This window comes from Cornus florida, unplaced genomic scaffold (genome assembly GCF_030987335.1).
Source record: "Cornus florida cultivar Cherokee Brave unplaced genomic scaffold, ASM3098733v1 CherokeeBrave_3.0.0_Hap2_Chr05, whole genome shotgun sequence".
Lineage (NCBI taxonomy): Eukaryota > Viridiplantae > Streptophyta > Magnoliopsida > Cornales > Cornaceae > Cornus > Cornus florida.
Genome location: NW_026775575.1, coordinates 52286060 through 52300394, shown reverse-complemented (window position 1 = coordinate 52300394; position 14335 = coordinate 52286060). Strand labels below are relative to the sequence as shown.

The following is a 14335-nucleotide window of genomic DNA, read 5'->3' as shown; positions in this document are numbered from 1 at the left end:
ACCGGTTCTAGCTTCATATTGACCGGTATCTAGGCAGTACTGAAATTTCAAGAACATATCATTTACGTCAACTGGTTTGATGCATACGTCGACTGGTTTGATACACACGTCGACCAATATCTAGGCAGTGGCAAAAATCCAAGTTAAAGCTCATATACGTCGACTGGTTTGATACACACGTCGACCGGTATCTAGGCAGTGGCAAAAATCCAAGTTGAATCTCATATACGTCGACCGGTTTGTAGCATACGTCGACCGGTTTGTAGCATACATTAACCGGTTTGTAGCATACATCAACCGGTTTATGGCACATGTCAACCGGTTTGGTCGCAGCTCTGCAGATTTCAAACTACAACGGCTCTTTTCTTCTCGACCCTCGTGCATTCAACTCCTAACAGCTATATTGAGCTTGCAAACTCTATAAATAGAGTGGGGAAAGTTTGAATAATTAATAGACATCATTTGAAAGACTTCATATTGCATTAAAGAGAGCTTTTGTTCTCAAATCTTCTCTTCATCTCTCTCATTCACTCTTATTCTATCTTGAGAGATTCTAGCAAATATTAAAAGGGTTTTTGCTCTTATTTTAATCTTCATAGAGTTTTTGCTCTATTATACACTTGAAAGATTCTATTGAATTCATAAGATCTTATATTCTTCTCATATTTCATCTTCTCTCATTCATTTTATTTATAGAGTTTGAGTTTCATTGATATTCATATATACTCTAGTTGAGAGCTAAATTTGTACATCAATCTTTGATAGATATTTCTTGTACTTCATTGTTCATATTACTATCAATTGTAAGGGATTGGTTTGACCCACCGGGTTGGTGTGACCCAAAGGAAGACTAAGGGAAGATTGTTTTCTTAGTAAGGCGAAACAAGGAGTTGGTTCATGTAAAGGTTTGCTCTCCACCCGTAAGGAGAAGCCATATTGGATTGGGAAGTCTCAAGAGGGGTCTTGAGCAGAGGAGTAGGAGTTTCCGAACCTCGCTAAAATCGCCGAGTCATTGTTTGCAATTTTTCTTCCCTATCTCTTTTACTTTTATGCTTTGAATTGATTATCAAGTTCATTTGGTTATTGCATAATTATTTTAAGAGACTAGTTAGTAATCATATTTATAAATTACGAAAATTGACCATTGACTCTATTTATCTCCCCTCTAGAGTCAATTCTTGGGCAACAATATATATATTTTTTTTCATAAATTTTTCTTTTTATAAAACTAAGAACAAATTTAGTATTAATAAAATTTTATTAAAAATATTGGTCTATATTTTCTTTTCTTTCATTTTTAAAAGAATAATAAAACCAACTAATCAAACGTTAAGTTTGTCTCTCGAAATGAGGAAAGGAATGTGTAAATTTCTTCACAACACGAAAAAATAAATAAAAATAAAAAATAAGTTATCCAACTTTTTTGTTGCCACTCTCCTTCTAACACGTACCCAACACCCCCACCATCTTCCGCTACTTCTACTTTATGTAACTGCTTTTCCTTTTGAAACCCATTTATAAATCATTTATTCTTCACTTGCTCCTGACCGCGTAATCAACAACCCACAAATTAATATTCAGACATTTGCGGCTGTGTATGTATGTGTTGCTTGCTCAGTTCAGGTACGTACCATCATCCATCTCTTTCATTCTTGATCCAGTCTATAAATTTTTTGTTATTCTAGTTTTGAGGACAATGTGATCCAAACGATCGCCTTATATAGTTCTTATGTAATGCCATTAGATGAAATTGTGGCTACATGGTAATTTTTTTTGCTTGCAATTTTTTGTTTTCGGTTTGCGTTTGTTTTCCTAAAGGACCTAAACCATATTTTCCTCTCACGAGATGGGCCTTGACTAGTTCAGCAATCAAAAGCCCTTTGGTAGCAAAATTCTACTGCTCCGAATTCTTTAATTTTCTCTTGAAACTACTAATTAATATTGGGTTTTATAATTTTTTTTAAAAAAATGCCCTTATTTTTTAATTTTTTTGTTTGTTTGTTTTTGTTTTTGTTTTGTTTTGTTTTGTTTTTGTGTTTTTTGTTTTTTTAAGAGCATTTTAAGGATTTTAGTCTCCAAATAGAAGAATTTTTCTTTTTTTTTTTAATTTAAAAAATATAGGATTTTTTTTGAACATTAATCACATTTTGTATTTTGCGGCATATTTTTTACACATTACCCATTACGGAGTATTTTTTTTTTTTTTTTTTCAATAATTGACCACAAAAGATTAATTAATACTCCTTATTATGTCATTAATTAATACTCCTTATTATGTTTTCTTTATTTTCCTTCTCGTATGCATCGAGTGAGAGTGACAGAGGAAAAGTGACCAATTACTTTCCACTCACCTTCCTGCACCCAATCATCTTCTACCACTTTTACTTTATGCAAATGCTTTCCGTTTTAAAGCCCATAACCCGTTTATAAATCATCCAAAGTTCACTTCTTTTCTTTTGAACACTTTCACTTTCGTTTGTACTAATAAGCGTCCATCGCATACTTTAATAATAGAGACCTCAACAGCCGGCAAGTAAAGGAATTAGTCTAAAACAAAATCAGAGTGGAGAGGAAAGTCAAATTCTCAAAATTGTAGTTGTAATACATAGATTGATGACAATTAAATATGATTTCGGTAAATTACATATGAGATTGTTAAGAGTCAGATGTTACTGAATGTTTCGGTTATTTGATTTGTAATTTTTTAAATAATTTTCTGTTTTCATAAAATTAAAAATAGAGAACAGAATTCAGCTTATTTCATTTACTTTTTCACTTTGAAAAGTATTTTGCAAAGTACATTGGAATTGCAAATAGACAAGTTATTGTCCCTCTCATTCTTCTTACCTGTCACATTTTATGGTAAAAGATTATCAATTGAAAAACGCAGGACATCAAATGTGTGTAAACCCCTCAAGATGGGTTTGCTTTCAAACATTATTATTATTATTATTATAGCTCTTTCAACAAATAGTGAATGGTACAAAAAATGAAAAATAGTTCATATTTTCTTCATTTCCTAATTATATTTTCAAATTCGGTAAGACTCCCCCACGTTTTTATTTATTTATTTATTTATATATTTTATTTACACTAATCCGTAAATATTGTGTATTTTTCAAGAGATTAACACTCACCACAACAAATAAAAAATTAGCTAATGGTTTGATTTCCAATAAATTAGAAGATTGTTTTCTAATATTTTGTATCTAATTTTCTTTTTAGAAAAATGTTGTCCTTGAGTCTAAGTTGAAACTTGAAAACAACTCATGTCTTGCTTTTCTACTATTTATATCAGTTGCTTAAATTTTTATTTTTATTTTTTATTTTAAAAAAAGACCTCATGTCTTGCTTTTTAAACTTTTTGGCTCACTCTTCTTTTCAACGCTTCCAACTTTTGGTTGTACTAATAAGCATCCATCACATACTTTAATAATAGAGACCTTAATGGCAAGTTAAAGTATTCGTCGAAAATAAAATTACCCATTAGGGAGTATTATTTTTTAATTAATTAACCACAAAAGATTAGTTAATGCTCCTTATTATGTTTTCTTTATTTTCCTTCTCGTATGCATCGAGTGAGAGTAAAGGAAAAGCAACCAATTACTTTCCACTCACCTTCCAGCACCCAATCATCTTCTGCTACTTTTACTTTCTGCAAATGCTTTCCCTTTTAAAGCCCATTTATAAATCATTAATCATCCAAAGTTCACTTCTTATCTAAGTATCAACACCCCACAAATTAGTGATCAGATATTTGAAGCTGTTTATGGTCTTGCTTTGCCAGTTCAGGTACCGTATAGCTCTTCCATTCTTGAGTGTTAAAATTAATTTGTTCACCACATTACGTGTATTATATATTTTGATTGAGGTAGTGTAGTAAGGTTTATATGTTGAAAGGGTAGGCTGATGTTTATTTACATGTATATGCATATACAGTAAAGAGTATACCACTAGAAAAGTGTAGTAAAATATTGGCCGGCGATTTAATAGATAATTTTGTGTGAAACCCCTCATTTCGGAACACGGGTGATCAAATCCGTGCATAAAATTAAGGGATATCAAAACAGTTAAAGTATTTCAAATAAGCACAGATTACAAAAAGAATTAAAAAAAATAAACAACTCACTAAAGAAACTAATAAATAATAATTTTATTAATACTTGTCCAAAATTACAACTCGAAAATCCCGTAATGCAAGGACCCCTAAAAACATTATCCAATAATCCAATCAGTATTAAATAAAATAAGTCTATCATCTTACTTTGGAATAAACCAAAAGAATAGATAAGTCCTCCAGCTGTGGATCCTCAATCTTGAGACTTGATCCTCTAATAATCTGAAAGATAAAAAATAAGTGGGTCAAACCCATGAGCAAGTTCTCTCTACCAGGCCTCTGTAAACGAATAAAGAAATCATCTCTGACCAAAACAATCATATTAAAGTTTTTATCTTTAATATACAATGACACATATATATATAAATAATTATATATAAATATAACAGTCACATCTATTATTAGATTCATTAATTCAAAAATAATTATCAATGATTAAATAATAATCATACCTAGACCATTTCTTTTAAAGAAAAGTTCTTTAACCTCAATCCCATCCTAGACAATTTTATATATATATATATATATATATATATATATATATTTTCATAATTAAAGAAATATTGCATTTAATCCAATACCTAATAATAATTTTAAATATTTAAATTATACAGCCAACATATAGGCATTGACAAATCATCCATGTCTCCACCAATATTATTTTATTAATATATATAAAATAATACACTAACCTATAAGTACTAGATTATTCTAATTTAAGAATATATAATCTTAGTTCAACCTATACATACAATAACCATAAATGAAATTTTAATCATCTAATACATAACAATTTAATTATGCATTGGCAATTCAACCATGCCTCCTGAAGTATATTTATTTATACATTAACAATTTCACCATACCTCTACAAGTATATTTATTTATATATTTAAGCTAGCAACTTGGTGTGGCCGTCGCACCAACGCTTAAAAGATGTTTAAAAGGTAGTGAATGTGCAATGTGGCTAAGTTTTAAATTTATAAATGCCATTACTACCTCTAACTAAAAATATAGTTAGGGTGAGTAGGGATCGTCGCAAGGGATTTAGGGTGCACTAGTAGTGGAAACAAGGCTTAGAGTTAGTAAGTCGAGTGATCAAAGGTAGGTTGTTTGGTTGATTAAATTACAATTAAAACTAAACAAGATCAATGTCAAGCAAGTAATTGAAGGACAGAGAAAACAAGAGAGAGAGGCCTTGGAACTTAGAAATTACCACTAAGCATCACTTTTCTCTATATTCAATTCACAATTAATGAGGGGAAGGCATATGTTGCAACAAGAGTGAGTGTGTGTGGTTGTTTTAACAAGTATGGATGACCAATTAAGTGTATATTCTCTAGACAATACAATGAATAGCACAATATATCAAAGTAAGTCATTAATCATTCTTTAAGCTCACAATCCAAACACATCACAAAATTAGAGAAATATACTACTTGCATTCATAAGTATGTAACATCAAACAACAAATAACAAATATGGATTGTCCTTCCATTTAACAACTAAAGTAACTACACTACATCTAAGCTAATGACATGAAAATTAAAGTAATTAAACTAAGAGAAAGGCACAATCCATCAAGTAATGAGTATGAACCATCAAATAAATCATAAGAGCATTCTATTAAGCACTATGTCTTTACTCTAGATCTATAACATTAATACACATAGACATGCATCAACAACACAAGAAATAGAGATAAACATATGAACATCTATTCTAAACATATGGTCACTTGGAAGAATTAAACCACGCAAATTATTAAATAAACAAAATCTATGTATATAAAGATGTTAAAACATGTATTACAACACAAATCTCCTAAAAAATATATGAATCAAGATAAAGAAAGTATGCTTAGGGCTAACTCTAGCCCCAAGAAAATGTCTAGCCACTTATGAATGGTGTCCTCCAACCCTCAAGAGCTATCTCCATGGTAGAAATGCTCCTCTTCTTGAAGTAGATGGAAAACCTCTCAAGAATGTCTCTAGCCTCCTCTCCAAGAATATGTTATACAATATGTAAGTTATGTTAAGTATGCTATCAAGAATGGCTCATATTCCTTATATAGGTAGGTTAAAAGGTCACACCTAATAGTCTGGGCTCGCACATAAATATTCCTCCAATGATTGTACCATGAGCCAACCTTTAATAAGCTGGATTTTGTTTTTTTTCGGGCTTGAGGAAATTCGATCGATCGAACATGGCTGAGATCTATCAAACTTTGGCTTGATCGATCCTCCCATGGCGGCGCCTTTTTGGAAAAGGACAAATCTGAGATATTTTGGGGAAAGAGACAAAAGTGGTAGGTGAGGTGGTACAACAGGATAAGATGGAATCTTTTCGATCGATCTGAGAATTGTTGGATCGATCGAACTTTGTGGGATCTTTGGATAAGGACGAAAGAGCTTGGATCCATCTTGAAATGTCTAGATCGATGAACTTTCGATCGATCGAAATATACTTATGATCGATCGAACCTGCTGAATTCCATACTTTGCTTCAATCTGCTTCCACTTTGCTCCTTTCTTCCATTTAGCTTCTTTTAAGCTCTTATTTGGCTGAATTAGCTTATTTTGGGGATAAGCACCTAAAAAGAGCAATAACACGAAATTAGTTTAAAATGGTAAAGTAAGATAGATAAAGGTCCTAGGATACATAAGCTTAAGGGGTTTAAATGCGCACTTTTCAGCGCTCATCACAACTCATCCATACTTCTTATGGATATATTTTATTCATACAAATATTTAAACTATATATTTAAGCCTTTGGAAACTCATCCATGCTTACAATTCAACCATATACCAACTTTAAACTTAATAATAAACCAAATCATACATAGACATCCAATTCATATCAAAAGTATAAAATTAATTTCATAACCAGTGTATTATGATTTAATCAACCATATTACCTATAAAACATGATATATCAAATAAGAATAATAATATTAATTATCTTAAATGATATATAATATACACATATATTATTTAATATATATAGATATGTATACACTCTTCTTAATAATCCTTGATTATTTAAAATCACATATACATATATATCAATGATTATATATATATATATATATACATATTTATTTATATATTTATGTATATGGTTTATTTAATTTATGAGTTATATGGATGAATGTATAAATATATATATATATATACCTCATTTTATCACTAATATATTAATTTAATTATATTTATACAAATTAAATGCTACTAAATATCCTCATAAATGATTTCCCATAAATACTCCATCTCGTATTAAATAATTTTTCGACACCGTCTTACTAAAATGTAAATATCTCCTAGTAGAATGGGAATCTGATAATAAAATTAATACCATTGGAAAGAGGACCAAAAATCCTTAAATTTGAGTTCAAGAATGACACAATTTTGATTTAAAATGACTAAGTTATGACCGTTTAAATTTTGAGTAACAAAGCAGGCACAATAATTGGTAAGCTCAATCGCTACTGTGAGCGCGACCGCACTGGATTATTTCTCCTCCATCAATGCTCCAGATCTGTGGGTGCACCAATTCCCCATGGTCTGCGCTGCGCAAGATAAAAACACAGTTGACCAAACCTAATCAATGGTTTAGATTCGAACACGCACCATACTATCATGCATCGTGATGCACCAGATCATTCCTCTTAAGATTAAATAATTTCCTATACGCACGCCCACACCGAATCCAAAGCTCTTGGAATGCTCCGACGAACAGAAGCCTCTTAACAGTTTAATAGTTTATATATATATATATATATATATATATATATATATATATATATATTTGCCCAAAAATTAAAGAAAATAACTCTAAAAATACATCAAAAAATATACAATAATTCTAGAAAATCCCATAAAATTCCAGAAATTCTAGAAATACTAATTAACCCTCTTGGGTCCACATCCAGCCTATCGGTTGATGTAAACAAAATATATCACACATATTTACAATAATAAAAATCCAAAATTCCAAAAAAAAAATATAATAATTCATATTTTAAATATTCCGTTCTAACCATCATTTAATCAATAAATTTAACTTTAAATTTTGATATTCAATGTGAAATCCTTATGAGTTCTAAGAGGAAAGTTGGATAACAACTCGCCTGAAGGTTTCAAAACGAAACCGACGCTTTAAGCTTTGATTGTCTCTTCCAATTCCGGCATCCTCTTTTTCAGATCCGGCCTTCTCCTTGTTAACCTTCTCTTCTTCTCTCTCTCTCTACCTCTCTTATTTTCTAACGTGTAAAACTTTTACCCTAAAGCATTATATGTATAATTTATACACGTTAAAATCCAAATCTTAGTCCTAATAGGACTACCAAATAAAAGAAATAATAATTATCAAATAATATAAAATATATACACACATATTATATAATAAATATTAGTATATTTCCTTCCACACTAATCCTTAACTAATTAAATCATATACATATATACATATATCAATAAATATAGATATATATATATATATATTTCCTTCCATAATAATTATTAATTAATCATATTTATATACATATAATTATATATATATATATATATATATATATATATAATTATGCAAAGATAATTATTTAAATATCTTTATAAACATAGGTCTTATTAATTAACTAAACAAATCTTCCTTCAAGCCCAAGACCACATCTTTTGGTCCAACTCCCCTTAAGCTCAAATCTAATTAATTTAAATAAATCAAATAATTAAATAAATGCTTAAATTGAAATAACTAGTTACATGAAGCACATAAATAAAGCAAAACACCATATCAATTCAACAAATATAATCACGAAATATAATCTAATTAAAATAAGACAATTAATCTAAGCACTCAATTAAATAAAACAAATCATTTAAAAATAAAATAAAAGCAATTAATTTTAATTAAATCAAATAAATCATTTAAAAATAAAACAAAAGTAATTAATCCCAATTAATAAATCCTTTAAAATATCGGATATTACATTTTGCATCTCTTTTCCGTATAATATTTTTATTGGAAAATTTTTTTCTTTTTCGATATTTGGCAAAGTTGTACGTCAAAGTTTTAGGTTGAGATCGAGTCCATTCGGCAAGACGTATAAAATAACTTGCTCAATATTGGTGGATTAGCTATTTTTGTAGGTAGGTTTTAATATTTTTTTTAAATATTTTATGATGACCAAACATCAAAAAATAAAAAATATATATTTTCTGAAAAATATTTGATGGGTATTGTAGTGCCCCAATTTTTTGGGGTATTTTGTGTCTTCCTTTGAAAATTAAGGATCTCATATTGATATAGGTAAGGATATGTTTTGTGTTTATTATATGTCGAACTTCTATATTTGAGAAAATAACAAATCTGATTTGATCCACTAAACACCAATCTATTAGTTTCTATAGCACATATAGTTCATTCATCATAGAAATTCAATTGCTAAAGTTTAGTCCTTGCTCATATAGAACTTAATATGCAGATTGGTGACCATATAAATAAATTCTAACTTTTTATATGCTATATGATGATTGATGCAGGATATTAGCTCAGTTTTGCCAATATATATCTGTCAACCACATAGCTGTCAATATGATGTCGACTGACACTTCACAAAGTATTAGCCTGAAGGTGTTGGTGGAGAAAGATAAAAATCGAGTTGTTTTTGTTGAGTCCGATAAGGATTTTGTTGATGTTATCTTCAGCTTCATGGCGATGCCTATTGGAAACATTGTCAAACTTGCCTGTGAACACTCACTAGAAGAAAACTTTGGTTGTTTGAACAACTTATATCGAAGTGTTGAGAATCTTGATGAGGTTCATCTAGAAAGTGTGAAGTGCAAGGACATGCTGCTTCGTTCTCGAAGTGCAGCTGAAATTTACTACAGGAACCTAAAGCTGAAATTTGTTGACACAAATGATATATATGTATGCTGTGTTAAGCATATCACTTCAACCATCACTATTGATGGTTGTACTTTCACCAGTACTAGTGGTCCACACTATACATGTATGGGTCCTTACTACAATGCTCGTTGCGGTTGTGGATTTACCATGAATACCTTACATAAACTAGATAACCAACCCTTTACACCTCAAAGAGGATCCTCTGTACCTCAAGGAGGGGTGTTTGTGAAACCTACCGCAAAGTTTATGATATTTGATGAATTCAAGTAAACCCCATTTCCACTATGACATGTGTAGCCCTGCTCAGTAAGTTTGAAGATGCGGATAGAAGCACAAGAGAATAAAGGACTATAAACATAGGAATGGAGAAGGTAATAAACAAGTTAACTAGTTTTACATTTATTTTATTATTTTCTATGAACAAAATGAATGGTCACCATCTCTCTCTCAGGTTATAAAATTGATCAGTTATTCATTAATAACAAAGGCACCATTCTCTGAGGTCATCTTGGAATCAGCAAATGACAAAAGCAGTTTTTGTATTTGCGAGGAAAAATGTGTCCAAGAAGCACGATTCAACCTGAAAGGGCCAGGGACGCAGCAACAGACGAAACAAAGATAACTTTGAAGCTTATTGTCAACAAATCTAATAACAAGGCATTGTATGTGGAAGCGAAAGAGGATTTTATTAATCTTATTGGCAGTTTCCTCACATATCCACTTGATTTTATGTTTGAAAAATTGCCTTGTTTGTCCTTAAGGGTATGTTTGGGTAGTTTATACAAGAGCATCCAAGATTTGGATGTTGTGGATTTCTTAAAATCTGAGGAGATGAAGGCAATTTTGGTCAATCCAAAGCTGCCTCGAGGACTTGCTTTGCATAAGCAGCTCATCCCCATCGAGGAAGCTTCATATCCATCTTACTCTACTGTTTCTTCCCTTTTCAATATCTCTTTCGATGGAGGTCAGACCCGTCCAGTGGAAGCAATAACTGGCAATGGATTCTTTAGGGGACCTACCATTTTCATGGTGACAGACGATTTGACCATAACACCTTTATCTTCAATATCTCTTGTATGTTTTATTGACAGATTAAATATTCGTCTAAGTGACATTTCAGAGAAAGAAGTGACCGTGGGTGAGGTGGAGGTAAATTAACATTTTACATTCATTTGACTTACACCACTATATTATCATGTTGCCTTAAACTGACAATTCATTATATTTGTGAAAACACAAGGAGAACTTTTATTTACGTTGTTGTTACATAGAACATAATTTTTTGGGACCAAATAGTTGCCTAACATGGACTATAATTTTGTTTTCAAGAGCTCTTGGTTGATCACTCTGTTAATGCCAGAAGGGATCACATTAGAATTGGTGTTGAGTATGCTTTGGTTATTAGTTTTGCTTTACAGTAGTAGTTACATTTCCAAGTTACTAATGATCCATTAATTTGTGGATTTGTTTTTCAGGCTTTGCATCTATTGGAGGCTGCTTTGGTGTCGAAACTACTCTGACTGACGTTTTCTTACCTAAAAGAATCAAAGCAGAAACTCTATGATGATTCAAAAAATTGATGCATGAATGAAGAAGAAACTCTGAAAATTGAGCAACGATTGAACAGGTGTCAAACTGTTCCTTTTGTGGCATTTATGTCAATTGCTTCTTTTATATTTTAGCTTTCTAATATGCGGTCTACTATAGACTCAAGTATCAGTTGTAATTAAGTTGTTTCAGCTGTGTTTTGTTCTCAAAAGTTTTGGACTTGTGCCTTGTGGTAGTCATGAATGTGGTGTAAGCATGGCGTTATTGAGAAAAATTCTGGTTATATATGATGCCTTAATTGCCATATTACTATTCTCTGCCAGTCTGCCTTCCCTTGAAATCTGTGTTTAATTTTTTTCTGTTTTAATGTTTCTATCCAGAATCATGTTTCAATACTGAGTCTTTTTCTCATTTTCTGTAAGACTACCGGATCTTGTTTTTTAATATCCTACTGAGGACCTCAGAGGGAGATATAGAAGAGAGAGATTCTAATTTTTCGTACTCGTACTTTATATTTGAGACTGGTTGGTTCTCAAGAACATTGAAGGAAGTATGGAAGGAAAAGGACCAATGGATACTTCTGTAATTTTGAAAGTCCTTTTATCAGTAGACGCTGTTGCATCGTTTGCGCATTTTACAAACTCGGGGGATTAGTTTTTAGTAAAATGGGGGGATTAGTTTTTAGTAAAATGGGGGTGGCAACGAAAAGCAAACTCTCTGTCCTATCATCCGTTGATCAAAGTGTTTATCGAATCCCCAAGATTGATACTTTGAATTTTTTTTTTTTCATAAATGACCCCATCTCAACTCTTTGGGTTGTTTTTTTTTTTTTTTGGGATAATTACACTAACCTCTCTTGAGGTTTCGTCAACCTACACTGACCTCCACTCTTGTTTGTCATATTACACTCACCTTCCGAGGTTTGTATATAGATAACATAGATTTTCTGACTGAAAATGATGATGTCAGCAATTTTTTATTTATCAAATTCCCATTTTACCCTTGTGAGCTTCAGTTTGGGTGACCATCATCTTCAACGAAACCCACGAGCTTCAGTTTGGGCTCACCATTCCGGTGAGCCTCTGAGACACATGGTCCAAGCAGCAGCGTAGCTTAAATGAACCAATCAGCGAACAAATCGGCAAGAACACTACTCGGTGTGAAACCCAGTTCCGGCGAACAAACTGCAAGTCCGGTGACAACAAAATCATTGTCTCTTGAGACCTTCCTTGGTTCCGGTGCCACCAAAACCTAGTTCGGACTGAACCACATCGGAACCAAAAATTTGTAGACAAAGAAATATAGATACACACCCAGAGAGAGAACGCTTAGCTTTTGATAAGGGCAACAATGGTTGTTGGGAGGTAAAACTCGCAATGGGCGGTTTGTGATGGTGCTGGGAAGCTTCGTCAAGATGGGTCTTGAAGGTTGGTCGAAGCTAAAGATGATGCTGGACTCTCGCTGGAACTAGGTGTCGCCGAGCAAGCTACGACTATAATAGTGAATAGTCGTGATTCCGACCACGGTAGTCCGGCCGCGATGCAATCACTGAATTTAGCAAGAACAGGCCGGCGAGCAAACAAGAACAGGGGCGAGCAATGATGAACATCGGTAAAGGAGCTTACCGGTGAGGACAAACTGCGACATGGAGAAATCACCGGCGAGGAATGAAGAATCCATTGGCGAAGCTCACGACGGCAAACGGCAAAGCTCCATATTGTGACGGCGAACTGATAGTTTTGGTGTAAACCCATTTTAGTTTGGCAAGTTGGTGCACTCCTCTCCGGCAACGCTTCATGCAACGAGTGGACCCATTTTCGTGATGGCTGAGAAAGCTATTTTCTCTCTCTACGAACAAATACAACTTCTGTTTTCTTTTTTTCTTTTTCTTTTTTTGAGAAATTAAAGATCAAGAATCGGTTTAGAATCATTCATGTGGTTTGGGTCATGTTTGGCTGCCGCCGCTGTTTGGGTTGAAGATGATGGTGTGTGGATGGTTATGGCATGTGTATATATATATATGTATGTATATACTGTATACAGGATTACATGGTACGTGGACATGGTGTTCGCCGGCACCATCTTCCATTGATTCAGGTAAACATCCAATAGAATTGGAACTCCATTGATTTCGGTGAACTTTGATTGAACTGTACTTCAACGATACAAATACAGAGCTATACACGTGTATATACGATAGGTTAGTGATTTATATATGAGAGAGCTTGTTCATTAAGAGACCCAACCGAGAGCGTGGGATACGTATATCTCATTATATATATATATATATATATATATATATATATATGTATGTATGAAGTCGCACAGCGGTCGCCATTGTGGCTTTCACCAGACTGAACTGAGTTCGCCGGAGAAGGTGTTTAGAGCACCGTAATGTTATTGTAAAGAGAGAGAGTGGACAGAGGGTAAATTAGTAACTTTACTCTTTCCATTAACGCCATCCATCTTTTATGCTTGTTAGGGGAGGTGGGTGTAATATGACAAACAAAAGGGAAGGTCAGTGTAAGTTGACGAAACCTCAAGGGAAGTATAATTGTCCCTTTTTTTTTTTTTCATAAATGACCCCATCTCAACTTTTTGGAACCCAAATCTCTCTCTAAACATGTCTCTCTCACCTCCAGTAGATATTATTCCAACTTACTCTACCCACTCGCAGCCGGCAAATAGGCATAGTATAGTTAAGGTGGGTCTTCTTCCCCAACACAAACAGGTTTCTGCAATTTTTGTCCAACTTAGTCCTAG

The 14335-nt window shown here is 32.6% G+C and overlaps 1 protein-coding gene across 3 annotated transcripts; it reads left to right on the top strand.

Moving 5' to 3' along the window:
• The first annotated feature begins 1288 nt into the window (after positions 1-1288).
• On the top strand, positions 1289-11811 carry LOC132306462 (uncharacterized). 3 transcript variants are annotated; one of them, XR_009482001.1, is made up of 3 exons: positions 1289-1623; positions 9658-11173; positions 11500-11811. XR_009482001.1 is itself a non-coding variant. In XM_059803847.1 (2 exons), the coding sequence occupies exons 1-2, from the start codon at positions 1598-1600 to the stop codon at positions 10292-10294; spliced, it is 663 nt and encodes a 220-aa protein (XP_059659830.1). In that variant the 5' UTR covers positions 1289-1597; the 3' UTR covers positions 10295-11811. The 3 variants fall into 3 exon arrangements, 1 of the variants encoding a protein (XP_059659830.1); XR_009482002.1 differs by lacking the exon at positions 1289-1623 and adding an exon at positions 2749-3792; XM_059803847.1 differs by having other exon boundaries at positions 9658-11811.
• Positions 11812-14335: the final 2524 nt, after the last annotated feature.